Source organism: Artibeus jamaicensis, unplaced genomic scaffold, assembly GCF_021234435.1.
Source record: "Artibeus jamaicensis isolate MK-2021 breed Jamaican fruit bat unplaced genomic scaffold, CSHL_Jam_final contig_867, whole genome shotgun sequence".
Taxonomy (NCBI): Eukaryota; Metazoa; Chordata; class Mammalia; order Chiroptera; family Phyllostomidae; genus Artibeus; species Artibeus jamaicensis.
In genome coordinates this window covers 10,243,438-10,266,018 of record NW_026521995.1, presented here as the reverse complement: position 1 = coordinate 10,266,018, position 22,581 = coordinate 10,243,438, and the positions used below count along the sequence as shown (strand labels likewise).

Below are 22,581 nucleotides of genomic sequence, written 5' to 3'. Positions count from 1 at the left end.
ACCTGAGTCCCACCCCTTAGAGCACACCTCCAGTCCCAGGTGAGAATCACACCTTTCACAATAATTAAGGCAAAATACGGAATTTATTCAGTTGACTTGACCAATCATATTGGATAAAAGTGTTGGTTTCATTTGCACGATGTAAAAAAATACTTTAAGTAGGAATAGTCACATATTTATTTACAATGTTAAATATATATAAGAAAGAGTCATGAGGGCATTTGATATAAAACATACATAGTATGCTATTTTAATATACAAATGCTTGAAAGAAAATAGTCATAGGAGGTATAAAAGTAGCATCATTAAGATTTGACAAAAGTTTCCGCTTTTCGTGAAGGTCACATTCTCATCCTTTGGGATGTACAGAAATTATGTGGTTTACACAGTTTTATCCACATTCAAAACGTCGTGTTTTAAATGTCTTAAGCATGGCACGTACGGTACAAATGTTTCCATAGGAACACAACAGAACCCGGCACTACTGGCCTGCTGCCAGGTGGCGCCGCACTGGCCAGCGAGCCACTTTCGAGACACTAGTTCAGCTTATTGCTACAATATTCAAGTTGTTCTATTCACCCAAAACACAATAACTTTAATTTAAACTAGAATCTACTGACACAGGCTCAGAGAGTTAGCATATATTATATACTGATATATACAAAACAACTATTCTGCATTAAATGAACTTCCCATACTTAAGTTAGAATCAAGAATAGTAATTTGAGGCTAATATATTACTCTTATAATTGGTATTTTTAAAAATTTGAACAAAGTGCACAGTGAATGACATCAGTCACCAGAAATGATCCTTCTATGCATGCTTAACTTCCTCCCCTTCACTCACACCACCTGAGAAATGAGAACCTTCCGCCCTGGCGGGTACCTGGGCCGCTCCACAAATCAAACACACAGGAGCCACATGGAGTCACATTCATGAGTCACGGGAGCCCGCAGTGCCAGCTAGTAAATGCTCCAATGCACTAGACAGAGCCCCTGTGTAGAGTCAGCAGAACAAGCTTCCAGGAGATAAAAGCTGAGCCTTAATTTAGAGCAAACGATGTCATCAGTCAGCCATATTCTAATGTTGGTGGACCCCGGACAAGGTTGAAATAGCCAGCCAGGGCTCCAAGGTCAATGTAGAGAGAACGCTGTCTCTTTAGCATCTCAGATTCCTCCGTGCTTCCTGTACATGAAGAATCTGAAAAGGGAAACATTGAAAACATAAGATAAATGACCAGGAAACATGTTCAACACTAAATACATGTTTCTTCTGCAAAAAAATAAAATACAATAAAATAATAGGTTGGGCCTAATGAAACAGCATTCAAGCCCTGGTTTTACTAAAGAGCTACAGAACTGAACACCATGTACTAATTCACGTAACATGTCATACACAAGAGACTTCAAAAAAGAGTCAATGACAGCCAGAAATTAGTTAGAAATCCTTGTATATTTCCCAATGCTCCAGATGGTTCTCTTTAAATATGGAGAAGTCAGACAAGAAGCACAGAAATGCAAACAAGCATTCCAGGCTTGACATCTGGGTTTGGACCTAAATGGATTAAGAATGCCACAGATTTAATAACAAAAATAGAACTCCCTCCCACACATACTCAAAGCTCTGGGAATATGTGCCAATTCTCTAAATGGGAGAGACTTATAGCGGTTTAAGCAGAGGAAGACAGAAACACAGCTTGACTTCAAACAATACTTCATCTGGGCAGCGCAGTGCCTTGACGTTTCCGAGCAAGGACTGGTGTGGCTTTTACCACAACTGCACTTCACAGAACCCCACTCTCTACCAACAGCAAAACTGTCCTGCTCGATCGGCTTTTGAAGGCAAACGCTACTCTGTGTTGCATAAAGGCAAGTCAGACGCAATTCTCAATGACTCTGTTGCCTACACTTGCACTTAAAACCTATTACAACTGGCTGGTAAATTAATCATTTATTAAAAACGCTTTCGCTAACATTCTTGCTGAAATCTCTCAAAGAACTCACGGCAGTGAAGAAGTCGCTTTATTCTTTTTTCCAAGTGTGTTCACACTCCATCAGCGGAGTGATGGTGACAGAGAGAGAAGGGACGCCAGGCAGCACGCACAGCGGGGTGTCCATACCTGCAATGTTCTCCGGAAGTTCCAACTCCTTCCTACTCAGCAGCCTCTTCCGCTCAAAGAGGGCAGAGTCCAGACTCTGACAGCGTGGCTGGTCCTCTCTCGGGGGGTTCAGGGCCACATGTTTCAGTAGGTCTGCTGCCCTGGGGCGGTGATTGGGGTTCCTCTCCAGGGCAGCCTCTATCAGCTCTCTCATGCCGGGGCTGCAGTCGTCCGCAATATCCTCTAATGGAGGGGCCTGTTTGTGGATCTATCAACAAACCAGCCCTCTCAGTACATGTAAATAAGCATCGGTACCTGAAACCACCCGCTCCAGAGGAAAAGTATTCTATTCACAGGGACTGGAAACTCAGCCATCTCCCACCTAATGCCCTGCAGCAAATACAGTTCATACTCTGACACAAGCTACCCTTTAATTTCCTAAAACACCAGGTTAAACCCATCTTTTGGTGCAGTGAAGAGGTATATACTAGGTTTGAATAAACACCAACAGCTTTATATCTCAACAGTGGCCCCAGGGTCACCATGCCGTCCTGAGGAAGTATCTGTTCCTAAGTCTCCCAACAATAAAATGGGAGTTGCATGTTTCACTACAGGCCAACCTGGTGTGGGTATCTATAACCTAATACTTTTTTTTAAGTGTTCAAAGAACATATACAACTGCTTTGGCTCAAAGATTTATGCAACTCTGAGGCTACTAAATAGCATTTTATTATTACATGTTTAACAGAATAGCATATCATTAATGCCCAACATACATTTTAGTGAGTTCCCACTAAACTAGCAATGCCTTCTTTGCAAGAATGAGGCTTCCTCCATGTGGGAAGAACTTTCGGCTGCCTCTCGTGGGCCACTAGCTCACCACCATCGCACTCAGGAAGGAGAGCAGCTTTCCTGAGCAGGTGGAATCCCACCCCCTTGAGTCCCAGGGACCCCCACTTACAATGTACAGGTAGGAAGGGTAGGCTGAGCGAGGGTAGCGCTTCACCCAGGGTGGGGTGCCGGTCTGCATGTGGATGAGCGTGGCCCCCAGGCTGTAGATGTCTGCCTTGGTGGAATGGCCCCTGCACAGGATCACTTCGGGGCTCATGTAAATCTGAAAAAGCAGCAGGAAACATCGGTTTGACTGCCCTCATTGTCTGGGTCTCCTCAGTCCAGTTCTGGAAGGTGGCTCATTCACTGGTACCATATCTATTGCACCTTCATCCCTTCAGGGAAGCGCCATTGCTGCGCTCCTGTAAGCTGAGCAGGGTTAACAGCCAGCCACCTGGGATCCCCGCTCATCAGAGTTCTGCAAAGCACTGATGCATGTCTAATGTTTCTGCTAAAACACCACTTCCTTCCACGTTTAAGTGGACACCACAAATATTCTTCACTTCCTGTTTGTTACTAAATGGCCAAACCTCTAATTACCTGCAGTAATAAAAAGTGGTAGAAGCCCACATGGTATTAACACTGATCACTTGAAAGAGAAAAACTTTAAAAAGTGAAATGTAAAAGTGATCCTAATTAGTCATTTCTATGAACTAGTTATTTCTACCTCCCATGCAGCCCAGTCACTAAACATTCAAGGCCATGTTAATACTGTGTCAGTTCAATTTGGTTTCAGGAGTCTCTGCTTGGAAAGTAGGGCTAGATTTAGAAGTAGTTTCTCGAAGTGTTTGTTTCTACACTTAAAAAAGAAAGAGAAAAGGAGAACAGACCCTGGTGCCCAATGACCTGTATTTATGGCTGGTCCAGACATATCTTAATGAATAATATTTCACTTTAAGAAATTCTATATTGTCTGTTAGGGGACTAATGAAAAAGAGTAAGTGTTCCCAGAATACATATCGGAGTAAATAAGTAAAGAACCGGCTTACAGAAACTGGGGAAATTGCCTGGTTTCCCCATCTAAACCCCGCCCAACTACTTCCTACAACACACTTCTCGGCTGGCTCTGGTGCTCACTCTCTCTTAGCAAACGGGCCAAACCAATCTTCTTGTTCTCAAACTTCCCCTGAAGCAGGAACAGGTCCTGAAGGACCTTCTTACTCAACACCATCACAGAGTAATGCAGTAGTGGGATTCACTGTCAGTTAGGGGATGCCCCACCCCGCAACAGAAGGATCAGGCGAAGTGTTTACTGTTGGTGGAACCCACAGCAGTGGTGCAGCGGGCCTCCGCAGGCTCTATGGGACTAACATCTGGGGACAGCGGTGCCCTGTCCACCTGGTGATCTGGCTGCTGCCCCTCAGGCAGCTTGCCCAGAGCTGCAGGGCCCAGCAGCTCAGAGGCCCCGCTTCCTCAAGTTCTGCAAGAGCCAGGGTGGCAGGGCACGGAGCCCGTGGACTCCGCAGGCTGGCTGACATGACACGGGGATCAGCGCGAGGCTCTGAGTGAGACACCCTTGGGCATGGGCACTGGCACGGGGAACTGGGTGTCACGTCGGGGGTCAAGGCCCTCACTTCTCAGCACATTTATCAGAAAGGGAAAGAGACTGTGTGTGTATGTGTGTCCATACATATGATGATTACATGTGAACTTACATAAAGACCAAGGATTGAAATCAAAAGAATATACAAACTTTCTAAAAAGGACCATACTATAACAGTGATTCTAATTAGCTACCTACATTTCTTATGTATTCCTTCTCTGCACCATATAATTAAAAACAATAGATTAAATATATACCAGATTAACCCTGTATACAGGGGTGGACAAAAGTAAGTTTACAGCTGTAATACTAATAAATAATATAATAATAAATAGTACAAGAATAAACTCTGTGTTTCAAGTGCTCTAAACTATAAACCTACTTTGCCCACTCCCACGTATTATGTGGTTACAGTATAATGTTCTGAATGTAAATGCTGAGAGAGAGAGGCAGAGGGCCCACAGAGAAGACTAGTGTCTGCACTGATGAGCTATATTGCAGGGACCAAAAATCATCTACTGCTATGAAGTAATCAAGTGAATAAGTTCCAATGGAAAGCAAATCCATACAGTTGACCTTGACTCACTATATCTTAATGAGTCTTTAAGTTTGAGAAAAACAAACTCGCTGATAAATGTCCACTGGTGACTTCACAACCTTGCTCATGATCAAATATCAGCTCCTAAATACCACACAGATAGTAGACGTAGGCTAATTTAGAAGAAAGTTTATAACTATCAACTCTAAACACCAAAGCTAATTGAAGCAATTTACATTTGGTTAAAATGAGCAAATTCATTCATTATGCGAGGGTGGTAAGATGAACTCATATTCGAGCACACATTCCTTTTGTGCCAGAGAATCCCAGAAAGGACACGTCTTCCTCCAGACATTGCAAAATGTTCAGTTTGATCATTATGCCAGGAAGAAAAAGGTATTTTCCATTTTTAATACCATAAGTAGTTTGTTTCTCATGCTGGCTCCAGGAAAAAATGATAGTGTCACGTATCTGAACTTCTGACTAATGCCAAAATATGCTGAACATTTTCCACACAAAAAGTCATCGGCATTGAGTATTATTAGATTTTGTGCTTTGGTGAAGTATTCTTAAGATCCTGGGCTAAAGCATTAAAAAAAAAGTCTACAGTTTTCTCTTGTGAATATTATTCTGCTCCAAGATGACTATCAAGAATCCTCTCTCAAGTATTTCCCAGAATAACTTCAGTAATATCAGCAAAAACAAGGATTTCTTCTGCTGCTCGGGATAGTCTTTGCTTTCCAAGAGTTAAGAAAAGGCTTACAGCCCTGACCGGTGTGGCTTAGTTGGTTGGGCATCATCATGCAAAGTGAAACGTTGCTGGTTTGATTCCTGGTTGGGGCGCATGCCTGGGTTGTGTGCCTGGTCACTAGTTGGGGAACATGAGAGATGCAACCAATCAACACATCTCTCCCTCTCTTTCTCCCTCCCTTCCCCTCTCTCTAAAAATAAACAAAGTCTTAAAAAGAAAAAATAAAAGGCTTGCAGAACCTTGTTTTGAAATGAAGTTTGGTTTTTTTTTTTTTTTTTTTGCATTGCCATTGAATTCAGTGCACATCTACCAGCTAGACTAAAGGTTGATACTAGGTTGAACACTAAGACTGACCTGGTCATCTTGAGGCAAAGTCCCCTCCCTCCATGATCTGGGGCACTTCCAGTAGAGAGAAAGGCATGGGGTTGGGAGGCTGCTGGTTAAGCACCCACTACAGTGGAATGGGCGAGGGAGGCAGCGACTACACCTATGTATCTTCCCAATTGTATCTCCCATTGGCCGTTATAACCAACTGTGAACTAAACTGTTGCTCCGTTAATGATCCAGGTAAATTTAACACAGTTCCCTCTACAGTAGCCTACCAGCTAGCAGAGGCTCAACCAGGCACTTGACATGTGAATCAACTATCAGCTTAATAATGTGGATGTTAAATTAATTTTTTCTGAAAACCCAGGAACATATTTCCATGAGCCTCATTTAGATTCAGGAAAGTTTTGTTTTGGTTTTGCTTTATTTTGCTTCCCAAATAGAAGTATTATAACTAGTTCACATCATCCATAGAATTTATTTATGCTATAATAAACTTGAGGTTTATTATAAGATCCCTAGGATTAAAGATAGACCTAAAATGTTGTCAGTCATCAATTAACAACTATGAGAATTGTGGCTGTAAATGAACCAAAACAGTAATGTGTAAAAACACACATTAGCTATATTATAAATGTATACAGTGGTTAGATCTTAGACTTTAGACTCAGAAGAAAACTGGGTTCAGGTTCCAGATCTGTAACTAGCTGAGAAGCTATGGGCACTTTATTTTAAACTCTTCAATCTCATTTGCTTATTGTAAAACGGGAATCATAACAGTACTTGCCTACGATAACAGTATTTACCAACGAGAGGGTTGTGCTGAGGATCAAAAACCATTCACTTACAGCACCAGAGCGAGCACATGGCCCAGAGCAAGTCCTCATTAGGTATGTTCCAACGGTAATAAACATTTAATGCAATGACTTTTCTCCCCCTCTTTGTCCTTTCTGCAGTAATGCTAGAACATTTTTTATTTTTACTATATAAAATATTGACCATTCTCGTGGGAATATAATTATACCTCTGTTCCGCGGAGGTCCTTAGGGAAATAGATATCTTCAGTCATCTGAACACTGAGGCCAAAATCCACCAAGACGGCTTTTGTGGACATGAAAACAATGTTGCTAGCTATAAAGAGAAGAACATTTTTAGTATAAAATTGTCTACATAGACATAAATAAAATGAAAACACTATCTAAAACAGCAAGTCCCAAATCAGAATAGATTGAGAAGCTTTCTCTACTGAAATGGGTGTAAGATAGTCAAAAAAGGAGGCTAAGAGCGTAGGCGGAATCACTTCAGATCTGTCGGGAATTCAGCCGAGGTGGACATAAATGACTGCAGTCCCTAACGACATTCTAGATCCAACAGCTAAGACATGGAAACTACCTGAGTGTTCACTGACGGAAAAACGGGTGTGATCTGTGTGTGTGTGTAACGGAATGCTATCCAGCCACAAAAAAGGAGGAAATCTTGCCATTTGTGACAAGCTAGATGGAACCTGAGGGCATTGTACTAAGACAGAGAAAGGCAAACACGGTGTGATCTCACTTCTATGTGGAATCTAGAAAATCCCGCCTCATAAAAACAGAACAGACCGGTGGTTGCCAGAGCCAGTGGGTGGGGAAAACAGGTGAGTGTGGTCAAAGGGGAAAAGTTGCAGTTACACATGAGTAAGTTCTGGGAGAGTCACACGCAGCACTGTCACTAGTTAGCAAGGCCACATGGTACATCAGAAGGTTGCTAAAAGAGTGGATTTTAAAAGTTCTCACCACCTAAAACAAATTGTAACTACATAAGGTGATGATCATTAGTTAATTAACCTAATTGTGGTAATCGTTTTGCTATTATATATATATATATATCAATTCATTACACTGTACACTTTAAACATATACAGTGTAATATGTCAATTACATCTCAAGCTAGAAAAAAACACAATAATGACCAAGAGCTTGAGTTTCAAATTCTATGACATAAGCATATTATCAAGCCACTTTCTAAAACAAAAAAAGTAAAATACCCATTTTTCTCAGTGAAAGTTTTGCTAGTCCCATTGATCTTTAAGGGTCCACAGTGGGTTTCTCTCGCACATTTCCCCATCATCACTTACTCCTAGAAAGCGGTCATTGAAGGCTTGTTGAATAAATGATTGCCAAATTGATGTTCAAAATTTAAAATCTATTTGTTTCTCAGAAAGATGTAGATGTGTGTGTGTGTTTAAGTAAATTTGTATTTTAAAAGCCATAAAGGCAGAGGCAGCACTTAATAGATGTGCGGCTCTCATCTTTCCCACGACTGGATAGGGACCGTTCCTCATGATGCTGAAAGTCCAGTGACTCCTCCTGATTCTAAAAGGTGTTTTGGAAGCACAGAGGAGGAAAGTACCAAGTGCTCCCAGAAAGCTGTGCTCCCTGCCACTGAGGATCTTTAGATTGAAGAAGGAAAGCACCCATTTGCCTCCTGTCTAATGAGTCTCTTTAAGTCAGAAAGGTACATATCCAAAGATAACTCACGTTTAATATCATGGTGAATCACTTTCTTTGAGTGTAGAAAATCAAGTCCCTTGAGAACATGCTTTGTCACCCAAATAATTTCAAATTCTCTCATTGGTCCACAGCTCTCCAGTTTCTCCAGAACAGATCCGCCCTCGCCTGCTTCCATAAAGAGATGGACAGTTTCACCCCACAGGACGGCACCATATAACTCAGCGATGTTCTCGTGCCGAAAACAAGCTTGGATTTCCACATCAGATGGCTTAAATTGATCTACTGGAATCTAAAATACAAAAATACCAGTAAGATTCTATGCAACCCCAGGTCAATACAGGTTCCACACCCACAGACATGGAGGGCCAACTAAAAGGGACGTAAGCATCTGAAGATTTTTGTATCTTTGGGGTTTCCTAGAACCACTACGGCTTAGAGACCAGGAGGTGACTGTAATATAGGTCAACCCACAAAGTAGGAGACAAATAAATGCCCTCCAGGTGCCCTGATCTGTATAAGATTATACAGCCTTACTGAAATAATGTTGACTTGAGATGAGCCTTTACATTATGTTGGCTTTACATAAACAATTCAAAATAAGAAGATTAAAAAACAAAAGGAGTATAAATTATTATTTTCATTTAGAGTATAGAAATCCAACCAGAGAATCATTTATGACTGAATCAAAAGAGGTAGTTTTTTAATCTATTATAGATGTAATTTCTAAAATCTTTAGATTTTAGGTCAATTTTTCAGTATTTCTTGTCATGAAATAATGTCTTTGGTCCCATAGCTCATGCTCTAACAATGTATTTAAAATAAGCACTTGGCCCAGACTGGTGTGGCTCAGCTGGCTGAAGCATTGTCCTATAAACGGAAGGGTCATGAGTTTGATTCCCGGTCAGGACACATATCTAGGTTGCAGGTTCGGTCCCCAGTTAGGGGGTGTATGAGAGGTAACCAACTGATGTTTCCCCCTCTCATATCAATGTTTCTCTTTTTCTCCTTCTCTTCTCCTTTCTCTATAATCAATAAGCATGTCCTCAGGTGAGGATTTAAAAAAAGTCATTCATAAAGAAAGAAGTACATTTTTCAGTGTAAATAGATATGACATGTCTCCAAAATATCGAGCTAGATGAAAAAAGCAAGATGATGAAGAAGTACATATATTATTTTCCCACTTGAAAAAAAAAGAAAAGAAAAATTAAACTGTATGTCCATAGCGACTTTGGAAGGATACATAAGAAACTATTAACAGTAGTTCCCTTAAGGAAAGGGAACTCATTCTTCAGCCTTTTTTCTTTTGATCTGTCTGGGGTTGGGAATCACATGTTTTTCTTTTTTAAGAAAAAAATGTAGCTTAAAAAGTAAATATAAGAATGACAAGGAAAACAAACAAGCTACTTTCCCATGCCTTTTATGAGGAAAGTGAAACATGGGACGCTTTGGTTCTAAGAGCTTTGTAAAACATCACCAGGTTTTTTAAAAAGAACTTGAACATGTCCCTTCCGAGTGCAAGCTTCATGTGGCTTATTATGACGCCTGCTCTTTTTCTTCTAACTCCAGAGAGTCCACCAAATTTGTATGAAGGAACAAATGAGGCCAACATATAGTCAATCTTTTAAATTAACAACAGGGAGTGAGATGATATTCAACAATTATTTTTTATTTTATTTCAGTTAAATCAAGTGAGTTTATTGTACTTAAAATGTTTTAAAAAACAGACACACATAAAAGTGTAACACTGGTTAAGTATCAAACTCAATGAATTATCAGCCAAACACACCCATGTAACCATCATCGAGATGAAGAAGCAGAACTCTACCCGCACCCAGAGACCCCTGTGGGCCCCCCTCTGGGCCCCCCGGGAGCCCGCTAACCTGACTTCTAACAGCACGGATTTCGTTAGCCTGTTTTTGGCCTTTCTATAAGTAGAATCTCGTACTGCAGATTTTATTCTGTGTCTGGCTGTTTTAGTTCAATATAATGAATAGGAGATTCATCTACATTACTGTTATTGTAAATCATTTATTTTCTTGGGACTATTACAAATAGTGCTGTCATGGACACTCTAGTATGTAGCTTTTGATGGCCACGTGCACAATGACAGACTAATAAGCAGAGATGGTATCTTTTCAATAATTGGTCTCTTTAAATTCAACCCCTTTCTAGTTTCTGCTTCCCTGACAGTCCCCCACCCCCAGGGGGTAGGACTAAAGGAGCAGTACAAGGCTTTGCTCCTAAGCGGACCTGCTCTTCCACCCCCCCCCCAAGAGGGGTGACATGAGATGACGTTATCCAAACTGGTGCTAAATTAGCCAACACTTTCTTTTTTTCGTCGTGGCAAACTAGATTAAAATCAACCGTGCACTGTGGCAGATTTCGGGGCTGAATGGCCCCAGGTAGCAACCAAACCCATCAAACACAGATGCTGTTGGATGGGGCAGCCTTGGACCATATCCAGTGGAAAGCTAACAAGTTTTGAGTAATGCAAATAAACAAAGCAATGCCACAATCCCAAACACGCAGTGTGCGTGGTCTGGTTGCAGAGTACATACCAGTTTACATGCCATTCTTTTCTTAGTCTTTATATCTTGTGCTAAGTACACTTTCCCAAAGGCCCCCCGAGGAATGAAATCGGAGCCAATATTCCTGTAAGTCAGCTTCCAGGGGACGAGGAGAACATCAGAGTCTATCTGATAGCGTCCATTTTGGGGGGTGATTACCTACAACAAATAAAAATGCAGGAGAGTGAGAATCCCAGCAAAGTCCTTTTCTAAGACACGCCCTCTAAAAACTGGTTACTTTAGATGGCACTCCTCCGTGCAGTGTCTGACATTCGTGTCACTGTGTGTAATCATAACAGTGTGCAGGGACTATATTTAGTTTTGGCAAGGCAGAGAAAGCATGTAACAGAGACATGTCCATCCCTGGTCGGACCTGATCAGATTTCCACCTACTCAGGAGCCATTAATTGCCAAGTAGAACGTAAAAATTATTTACCTAAGGGAGCGTGACTACGAGGCCGAAAATAAAGATTGCATAAACATACACTGTGCCTGCAAGGTGACTTGCTTCCAATTAGACTGTGCAAGCCTGTTAGTCCACATAGCTATTACTCACACATGATGCACCCAGAGAGAGTGTGGAAATAGACTGAGGATCACGGAGGACTCTGAAAAACAAGGTGTTATGCCAGAGCTATGAGTTGACAGTGCTACCTGAATAAAGTAAGGGCAGAATTATTTCTCATCTACTTACTCACTTAACATTTATCGAGTGCAAAATATGTGCCAGGCACTGTGTTTGGTGCTGGGGAGGCAGCTAGGCCTAAGAGACAGATGACCCCTGACCTCCAAGAGTTCATGAGCAAGCACTCAGAACAAGAGATTTCAAAACCAGTCCACTCCAAAACCAAGGGATGTATTCTGACAGCAGTGTGGATTACGAGCAGCTGCATTTGTAAAAACTCGTCAAACTGCACATTTAAGATCTGTGTATGTTACTGCATATAAGGTCTATCTCAATTTTTAAAGAGTGAAATATTAAACAGAGAAATAACTAAAATCAAAACAAATCATTAAGGTAGTCCGTAAGAGATATGACATGGATACAGGCCTGAAAAATGTTTCAAGTGTTTTTCCAAGGGATAAAGTATCTCAAAAATACAAGTGTTTCCTCAGTGTGACCAGATGATGAATTCAGGAATCATGGAACTGCCAAGCAGCATCACGTTACGAGTACAGATAAAGCGAAAGGCGGCCGCGGGGCACAATGGGAGGGAACGGATACCTGGTTCACCCACAGACACTGGGGGGGGCGGGGCGGGGGGCGCGGCTGCCCCTGAAACGGTTCCAGTAGCCGGCGGAAGGGCTATTCGCTCGGTCTGCACAATGCCTAATCTTAGCGGCGCACTCCGCAAAGAGATATGCTCACTATTAGGGCATGAAACAGAGTAACCTGAATACTCAGAAATGTGAAGTCGCTTCAGTGAAGAATGAAATATTTACTGAGCAGTGCCTCCGTGGGACCCCGCGCAGAGCCTTGGAGGGAAAATGACTGAGGGCAGACCACAGACTTAACTCGTCTGAAATATGACCTCCTTTCAAGAAGTGTGTCACCTCGAGTTACGAGTTACAGGAGGCCTCTTTTTCCAGATAAGAATGTGATGAATCTAGTCCCCTCCCACATTCAGGCAGAACCATGCTCACACCACATTTGACTGCACTTGAATACTACCTTTCTTTTTTAAAAAAAAGATAGAGACACATAATTTACATATAAAATAGTTTCTTACTTGCCTTTCTTGTGATTACATATTTACAGATCCAATTTCACCAGAGACTCTTGGTTGTCCACTTCAGTTTTTAACTCACTGCCATGAAAGCTTTACTTTTGTTTAACCAAATTGTGTTATAATCCAATTTGACCTGTGACCTCTTACTCTGTCTCAGAGGATGAAGCATATAATAGCAGCCACATACCCAGTGCCAGTTATCGAACAGGCACTATACTCAGTACTTTGCACATTATCTCATTGAAATCTCACAACAGTCCTACACAGCGCTATTTTTATCTCCTTTCTAAAGATGAGAAAACTGGCTTCAAAGGTTAAGTAACTCGAGTCAGTGACAGAGTCAGGATTCAAACTCAGAGCTGTCTGACCCCAATGCCACCACTCCTATCCTTTGGATAAGAGCCTTTTATCTCCCAGGAAGCTATAATTAAAGCTAAGCCACGACCCAAACCAGTTATTAAAAGCCTATGTTTACATGTCACTGAACACACCTTAGCCTTCTCTTCTTTGGATCAAGTCCTACAAGGGCCTTCACCCCTATTTCACAGTCTGCCGCAGTCCACGCGTCCCCTCCGAATGCCCCACAAGGTCTCCATGGCCACCTTTGAGGACAGGCCCTGGTGTACAGGGTGGCAGGCTGCTTTGCAGCTCTGCACAGCCCCTGGGTGTCCCCTTGCCCTGGACCTCCCCTATTTGGGTTTGAGATGTTTTTGTTTTCCCCTTCTTCTTCTTTCTAGGGGCCCTACCAAAGAATCTTGTGGATCTTTGTGTTGCTTGTTTCTGCCAATTCTTCAACTGCAAGTGCAGATATGATAAACCTTTGACTTCTTCATTCAGGTCACTGTCACAGGTACTGAACAATACTGGGCCAGGAGTGGCACTGACATACCCAGAAAAATCCTTAGGTATTTCAGTAAAAATAAACTTCATAAGAGACCCATGTGATGCAGCTGCTATGAAATGAATGAGTCCTCAGGCTCCACGAAAAGAGCCAATGACCTAGAACAGAGGCACAGCCGGCCCTGTCTCACTCTGCTGGTCCCACCACAAATGGCCTGCCACACTCACGTTCTGGGCTTCGGGACAGGCACTGCACAGGCCTGCATTAAGAGGGAGCCCAGATGATGGGGAGAGCTGACACTACAATCCCCGAGGGGTAGCAGACACAATGAGATGGGCTTGTGAAAGAGGAGAGGAAATGTGGGGAACAGGCGATTTTCAAAGTATTACCAGGACTGTCACGAGGAAGGAGAGCAACAATTATATACAACAAATACCGCAATGGTTCGTGTTCTTTCAACACTCACTATGTGTAAACAGGTCAGGTGCCTTCATCATTCTTTCTAACAACAACTATGGGGTAAGTGCTGTCATGTTACCCATTTTCTAGATGAGTAAACTGAGGCACAGAGGGGTGTGCTAAGTAGTTCAAAGTCACACAGCTAATCCATTTCAGAGCTAAGATACATACACAAACAGTTAAATCTATGGACTCACATTCACAGTCTTCCCCACTACTTATTCCATATACCATTTGATGGCCAAAGAGTAGAAAGAGGACTAAGAGGAATCAGAGATGGATTTTAGTTTTATTGAAGGAAGCACTGTCTTATAATCAGAATTGGCCAAATATGAAATTAAATGTCCCACGACATGATTAACTCTTCAACATAGCTCTAGCAGTTATTGGAGATGATAAGTGGGGTGATTTCAGCATCAGACAGGAGATGGTTTGATCAGTATCTTTAAGGTTTTTCTAGCCCCAAGAAGCTGAAACCAGCCTCTGAAGAACAGCATGCAGCATCTCACACCCATGTCTGGGAGGGAGCCTTGCGGGCTCCTCATATCATCACAGAGTCAAGTATGTGGAACCCACTTTAGGTCATTCACCCCAGATCAGGTTATGAATTGTCTAGACTATCACTAACCTGAAAAGCACTCTTACACAGAGCAACCCCAGTGTTAATCTCCTAAAGTTTCTTCCCTGGTTCTGCTGGGAGTTGGTGGAATCTTTATGAAGAATTTTTAGGAAAAGAACATCTATCTGCATACACACGTGGACCATCATTTAACATGGCTGTGCTTCAGGATATTTTTGTAATTCCTAGGGTGTGGTACCTCCACCCTAGTTAACCAATTGCCTCCACAGGCGCTGTGGTGCTTGGTTGCCTGGAACAGTCCTTGTCTCCACGCCTCCAAGCCTTTGCACATGCTCTTCTCTTCAGCTGGAATACTCTGCTCCCCACCCCTTCATCTGGCTGACTCTAACTCAATAACTTAGGCATCAATTCCCCTTGGAAGCCTCTCCGACAATCTCCTGGCCGCCCCACCCCCCACCCCATGGCTGTGTGAGGTACTGTCTGACCATCCCCACAGCAGTCATAGCGTAGTTGTTCTGGGAAGTACCACATTGCATTATAATCGCCTGTTTACTTGCCTCTTGCAATCGCCTTGCAGTAAGCTACCAGAAGGCACAAACCGTTCAGCACCGTATCTCCAGCATCTGGAAAAGCACTAACACACTGGGGCTGCTCCAGCTATGTCTACCAAATGAATGGTGAACACTTGAATGAAAGCATTTGGCCCATGCGTAGATACATTAACAGTAGATTTTGTCATGGAACCAAGCTATTTGGTAGATAATTAGATGACATTTTATAAAGCAGAGAGACAGAGCAGCAAATGAAGCCCCAGAGAGAAAAATTTTGAGAGGGTAGTAGGGGGAAGACCATGGGAAGAGAAAACTTTTGACCACAGGATGGTTCCAAGGAAACCCCGATGTGAGGATGAAAAGGAGCTAAAGTAAACCTGTGTCCTGTACCATCTTGTCTCTGGCTACGATCAGGGATAGAAAGCATGTTTCCTACGTCATTACTCATGAAACGCAGAGCTGTGATAGGCTGCAGCAGCCACAGGGACTGATCTGATTCTTAAGGGCAACGACAGGAAAGCCAACCATGGTCCCAGAGGCATCGGACACTGGGCTGGTTTCCCCGGTGAGGTGCGGTCTACGTCCCCGTGGATTTTAAGGCTTTCTTGCTATTCTGTTTTGTTTTTAGGTCTGCTTGCTTTATATTTTACATTCCTGATCATTTTTAAAGTAAAACATCTTTTTTAAGTTTTTGAGATCCCTGCCTTATAATTGAGCTTGCCAAAAAGTTCGTTTAGTTTTTTTCGTATGATGGATCTAGTAGTGCTTAGCTGTCTTTAACTTCATTCAGAATAATTTTGTTACATTGTATTGTGACAGCTGTCATATCAGCATGCATTTCCAAAAAACTTAGCAAAATTGATGCATTTTTGTGTATCCACTTTAACACTGATGGTGCCTTGCGAAGTTTCTTGGTTCTGCGGCCATTTGGCCATAAAACTCTTTGCTGTGGGGCTGCCCTATGCGTGGGAAGATGTTTAGCAGCACCCCAGCCTCTACCCACTAGAAGCCAATAGTGGGAGATAGCAACACACTCAAAATATCCAATTAATAGAGTTATTGATGAAAATGAAAGTTCAGTTTGAGGAAAAGAACTAAATGAACATTTTGGCAACCCAATATATGTCCTATTCTTAAATTTCCTCCAAAATACGGATTTCTTCATTGACAGGGCATAGACCTGATGACAGAAACTGACACTCTACTCTGACCGTCACATCTAGAATTTCCACTTTCTTTAAATGTCTTCATTTCTCTCCTTTTCTGAATTGGCTTTTTTTCTTTAAGCTCCAAAACCTTCAGGTTATAAGTTTCCTGAATTGCTTCTGTGTATTCCCAGTGAAGGTCTGTGTCCCGACTCTCACCAGTCTGAGGGGCCAGGGGAAACACACCTGAGTCTCTACAGATTTACAAGCTAGAATAATTTGTTTATTCTGCATGTTCTCCCTTAAAATGTCCATTTTGACAAGTAAATGTTAAAAAAATAAATACATAACCAATTATGTTTGTCACTATAGGCATATATATATATATATATATATATATATATATATATTGAGCTGAAGTTCTTCAGCTGTATTTTAACTACAAAAATCAGGTGTTGCTTCTAGTTTAATGATTAGCTGAAGTAATATTCTCAATGTAAAGTACTTAGTCAACTATTAAATACAATTTGGTACACCAGACCAAAATAAATCATACAACTATGTAAAATGTAATCTTCCTCCAACTTGAACTACAGATGAACATTACTGACTTCTAATAAAATAATTCACTACACAGCTATCCTAAATTACTGCGTTGTTTTTAAACAAACTGAATGAATGTAGTATGCAGAAAACCCAAAGGAATTAAATTCTTTGTCCAGACTCTTTACTGCTCAGCACTGACCTTCCCCACACATTGGCCACTCTGATGTTTACATGCATCAAAGTCAAAGGAGTCACTTTCATCAATAAGCATGCTCTGCAAGTTACCACCTACTACTTTGTTAATTGTTCTTTTTCAAAAATCAGATCACCTTTAGCCAACACCTACAATCACCTCTGACACACTAAGAGGCTGAGAGAAGGCCAGGCACACCTAAACACATCACCTGATCTGCCCGTGTGGCAACAAAGTGTTGTCATAATATTTTGGATTATTTGCATACTTGGGTCTAAGCAAATATGTCATGCGTCATCCATACCGTGTCAATTAAAGAGAGTGAATCTATAGATAGCTATTTACTGCCTGCCCACTACGTCTCTACAACTGAATTTAGTCAGTATTGATGCTGTGACTTTTCCAGATGTGACCAGGAAAAAAGAACAAATAACCCACCTTCCGAAATATTCATTATTCCCCCCTCCAATGAAGGAGTCTCATTAAGTCTTTCTCTTCTTCCTAATGAGTCAGCTTTTTAATTAATTGTTAAATTAAAATACACTTCATCTCCTATTTGTAGAACTACTACCAAAAATGTTTAATGGAACTTTTAATGAAGACTCTTTTTGTATCTTTAACATGAAGATGATTCTTACAAATATAACATTAAAAAAAATCCTACCTGGCAGCCAATGTAAAGCAAGTTCAAGTGCCACTGTGCATTAAATGAAGCTGCAGGAGCTATGCTATACACAGAGCACTCAACTGACCGGGAAAAGACATACCATATTTAACAAAATTCCAGACTCCTGTCGTCTGTGTCCATAAAGACGCTTTGCAGTATTGGATATGTGGTTTGCAAAAGCCAGAAGGTCCTCCACGGTTCCGTATCTGACTGAGGACAGCCACGGCCCCTCCTGGCCACTGAGCAGCAGGGACTCCGAACGCTCCTCGTTCTGATTGCTGTCTTGACACACGGTCATTAGGCTGGGTTCGTAACCCGCTGGCTCTTCACTTGTGTAAAGATTTTCCATGATGTCTATTACATCAGACACATTCAAGTGTTTAATTAATAAATCAATCTCTTCTTTATTATCACTTCCAGTGCTCATGTACTCCATCACTGTTGTGCTTTCCAGAGAGCCTGCAAAAGAAAACATAAATACTATGTTCACTATATTTGTGTTTCGGCATTTGAAATCTGTGGGAAGGTGACATAAAATGATAGGGCTTCTACATGTCTTTATTTAAAACATGAGGGCTCTGTGTCTATAGATGTGTGAGTTCAAGTTGACAGGGAAGCAAGGGACCTTAGATAACCTTTAGCCCAGCTCACTCACTTTGCAGAGGGGAAACCTGAGATCCAGACAGCTTACTCCTTACTGACTAAGTAGGTGGCATCAGCCATAGCCATTGAAAACAAACTTTCCCTAAACACAAACAGCTCAGGAATCCCAGGAGCTGAGGCTCCAGGTCCTTTACAGCTTCCAACCCCGCAGCTCCCCCAAGGTGGCAACCCTCCCTGCCTGGGTGGGTCTCATGCCTTTTATGCCTTGGGTGTTAAAGGAAAAAGAACTACTTTACCACATTCAGGAGCTAACCTCACAAATAAAATTCAGGCCCCAGAGCTAGAAGCATGTTAAATGGACTTTAATTTAAGCAAATTGATGATAATAGGTCAACGTTCAGGAATAATTCTGATGCAAATGACTTAAACAGCTCAGTTAGACATGGGAAAAGCCTCAAATCCACCTCTGCCGGGGAAGGGTATGAAAAAAGGAAGATTCATTTAACCTGTGAGTCAGCTGGCCTCCCTTGAGACCAGAATTTTTTACTACAAGGCATACACCTCAAGGTGCCAAGAAAGTTAACACATAGATCAATGACCCTGTAGAAGTCGTGGACTTACAAACAGGCCAAGAAAGCCAAATTTATCATAGGCCACACTCAAATTAAGACCAATCAACTATATTAGCCACTACTGTACTTCTGTTCTTACAGACCCATCAGGTGCTACATCTGGGGACTTGTAAATGAGAAAAAGAAGGTAAGCCAAGGGTAAAATGATGCTCAGAATTTTAGAACAACTCTACTCCAAAGAATTAAAGATAAAAAAATGTAAGCGACCTAAAAGAATCTGGAGGTCTGTATATCTTCTTAAACCATCGTACCCCCCAAAGCACAGCCCCCGCTCTGAAGGTGTCAGAGATGCACAGGAGCACAAGCCTAACACATCCCATACTCAGAGCCGAAAGGACTGCCTGGAGCTGCAGTGCGAGGCTCCAGGAAATGTCCCACGGGCAACGCACCACTAGCCACCGGCCTCTGAGTGCACCTCCTTTCAGACAATAACCACGCAATATACAGATGATATATTACAGAATTGTGCACTTGAAACCTATATAATTTTTTTAACAAATGCCACCCCAATAAACTTAATACAATTTTTTAAGTTAAATACTTTAAAAACTAACAAAAGAACCATACAATGTTGTGTCATCATTAACTTACTTGACATTCATTTTCTGATGTGATGTATTGAGCTTCAGAAAAGCCATGTAGCATCCCGCAGTCTGAAGTTCCATCTAGACTCACACTGCCTGGGATCAAATCTTGGCCCCTCTTTTAATGTCTGCATGACTTGGGCTATAGCACCTTAGCTGTGCACCTCAACTCCCCCATTCGTTGAATGGAATCACAACCACACCTACCTCACAGGACGGCTGTGAGGGTTAAAGGAGCTCATGTGCTTGGAGCAGTGTCTGGTAAAGAAGCGGTGTCATTTGTAAGTGCTATTCTGTGCATAAAAGACACAAGGACTGAGTCAGCCACCTGGCTTTGCAGATATTGCATTAGGCCTCCTTTCTTATCTGCAAATGGGATGTGGCTACCTAGTCCCCAGCTTCTTCACAGTAAGGTTTTAAAGATTGTATCTAAAACAAAAGACAAAGAAAAAAAAGGCAAAACCCTACAAAATGTTTTGATGGCTGTCATCACCACAGTTGCACCGAGGGAGAAAAGAAAGCTCCCTCTCAAAATCGTATACATTCTTGGAGTCTGTTGAGTTATGAAAAGAATTTCTCCAGTTAAGGGAGGAACACTGACTTGGGTTTCATTGAGCCATTTAGTTGCAGTTTCTACTTGTAGAATTTACTGAAAAACAGAAGTTAAAACAAAAATAGCCTGATCTAGGACCCCACTGACTGGAAAGTTCCAAGGTTGCTGGACTGACTTATCAAATGGCTGACTTGAGAGAAAATAAAGTTCCTGATACTAATGTGACTCAAGAAAGAAGAGGAAAAGTCCGTACAGTTTACAAGTCAGTCAGCTGATCCAGAGAGGAAAGGCAGGTTACCATTTTTAAATCCTGCAGAAATGCTCAAGTATTTATATGTAAAACCTAAGTAAGAGCTTCAATACACACAACCCTAAACTTCACAGTGGGGCAGGGCAGGGCAGGAGGGGGAAGGGAGCGGGAGGGAGGCCATGAAGGAGGGCAGGAGAGGTGGAGGAGTGTATGACTGAGTGTATCATCAGAGCCAGGCATAATTCCTTAGCAACACGAAGCTCCTCTCACGCAAACCAGCGCTCCCGGAGCAGCCCTGATGACCAGTCCGCCCACTAAGTACCCCTGCAAGGAGCTTCAGCACTTTCAAGCCTAAATTTAGCAGACATTTTGCAGATTTCCAAGTTATGCATGACCAGTACCCAGGTAGAAAGTGTGGATTGTGAAGGTATTGGACTTTAACGATAAAGACCCTTCCCCACATGGTTTAAAATCTTCATAAAATGCCTACTTCTTAATAAAGTAGGTGACTGTGCCACTTTTAGAAATGGAGAGATGGGTAAATACAGTAAAAATGATTTGCTTCAAATTACTTCAGAAATCATCCATTAAACCAAGAGGAAATCCTATTGCTAAACATTAAGGTTAAACTCTTGGCCCCATGCATCTATGAAAACAAAAGTGTGGGTTCCTGGCAAATAGGAATAAAAGTGGCTAAGGTTACAGGCATCAGCTTCTGCCTAACAAAGGGTGATCATACCCGAATTACTTCCCATTTAAGCAATTTTTCAGCCAAAATAGCACACTGACCCTCAGGGCACATCTCTTAGTAATCTTTTTGCTAACAAAAAGCCCCCGAATGATGCAGTTAGCTGCGCAGAAGCACAGCCACCCTGCTTCAGAACCTCTAGATGCCTCAACCACCTAATTTTCCGTATAGAGTTTACACAAATCCAATCCGTCACAGTTGGGGGCGTCTGCTGGAAGCAGATTATATTCTACTTGGCAAATACCTGAGACTTAGGCCGCAGATCCGTAAGGCAGCTGTACTACTCTTTCGTTCCCTGTTCTTATCAGGACGACCTTTATTATGGATCAAAATATCTCTCTCCAAGAGTGAAACAGGTAGACACTGTAATGTCTTCACTTGAAGACAGCTCGTGGCCTTATCTGTCTACTTTTGGGATAAGCTCGTGCTGCCTTCTAAGCACTGTTCTGCGCCCAGAACTAGAAGAATTTCGGAGTCCTGCTATCGCATTACCACTGGGAAATATCTGCGAAATTACTTTTCGCCCCGTAATATTCTTAGACCAAAGCCCAAGCATTCGTGTTCTGCTATACTCACCCTTTACTGGAGGATATAAGCATGAAATTAAGTTTCGGCTCTTCAAACTCCTCTTTGCTCCGCCAACTCCCCCCGCCCCGCCGGCGCAATCCCCTCCTCCCGTTCCTCAAAGTTAAGGGAGCTTTTAAGAGTTTGTCAATTTGAAAGCGCCCGTCCTGTGGCCGAGGGCAGCAGGGCCCCCAGCCTCTGAGGTGCACTCACTGGGAATCGGCACGGAAAATGCAGCCGTCCGGGAGGCATTCGCGGTGGAAAGCGAGGCGGACAGGGTCCCTGCTTCCCCGCGCACTGTCCGGCGAGCACTGCCGGTAAGCTCGGGATCCGGGAAGGAGGAGGAAGGGGGCGGAGTCGCGAGTCCGCGGCGCGTGAGACCCTTGCGCAAGGTGCTTTCCAGCAGCGGTGGCCGCAGCCGCGACCGGCCGGGAGGACGGAAGCGCAGCCGAGCGAGAGGCCGGCACGCCCCCACCGTCAGGAGCCCCGGTATCTACCCCCTACGGGGAACACACTCCCTCTCAGCAAGAGAGGTGGGGTATCAGGGAGAGCTGAGACCAGAAGATAACCCCCTACGCCCCCGAATTCTAGCTTACCTGCTGCCTCCGCTTGCCCCCGCAGCCTGGGCGCTCCAGCGACCACCCCCCGACGGCTTGGCGCGCAGCGGGTGGCCGGCCCTCCAGAGCCGGGCGCGCCGGGACACCGAGGTCCGGTGGTGGAAGAGGCT

At 42.7% G+C, this 22,581-nt stretch overlaps 1 protein-coding gene across 4 annotated transcripts; it reads right to left on the bottom strand.

The window, feature by feature from the left end:
- Nucleotides 1-102: 102 nt before the first annotated feature.
- Nucleotides 103-22,533, bottom strand: MAP3K8 (mitogen-activated protein kinase kinase kinase 8). 4 transcript variants are annotated; one of them, XM_037165486.2, is made up of 8 exons: nucleotides 22,451-22,533; nucleotides 18,021-18,379; nucleotides 11,200-11,367; nucleotides 8,669-8,930; nucleotides 7,174-7,280; nucleotides 3,061-3,213; nucleotides 2,121-2,367; nucleotides 103-1,201 (listed from the first exon to the last, which is right to left on the bottom strand). In XM_037165486.2, exons 2-8 carry the CDS (start codon nucleotides 18,354-18,356, stop codon nucleotides 1,071-1,073), a joined length of 1,404 nt encoding a protein of 467 aa, XP_037021381.2. In that variant the 5' UTR covers nucleotides 18,357-18,379; nucleotides 22,451-22,533; the 3' UTR covers nucleotides 103-1,070. The 4 variants fall into 4 exon arrangements, with proteins under 4 accessions (XP_037021381.2, XP_037021382.2, XP_037021383.2 ...); XM_037165487.2 differs by lacking the exon at nucleotides 22,451-22,533 and adding an exon at nucleotides 22,068-22,149; XM_037165488.2 differs by lacking the exon at nucleotides 22,451-22,533 and adding an exon at nucleotides 21,867-21,961.
- Nucleotides 22,534-22,581: the final 48 nt, after the last annotated feature.

Excerpts from the sequence above, each read along its gene's own strand:
- MAP3K8 (XM_037165485.2), bottom strand. Across the intron at positions 7,281-8,668 it reads GATTCACCATGATATTAAAC|CTAGCAACATTGTTTTCATG; the intron begins GTGAGTTATCTT and ends TTCTCTTTATAG. Across the intron at positions 3,214-7,173 it reads AGGACCTCCGCGGAACAGAG|ATTTACATGAGCCCCGAAGT; the intron begins GTATAATTATAT and ends CTGCTTTTTCAG.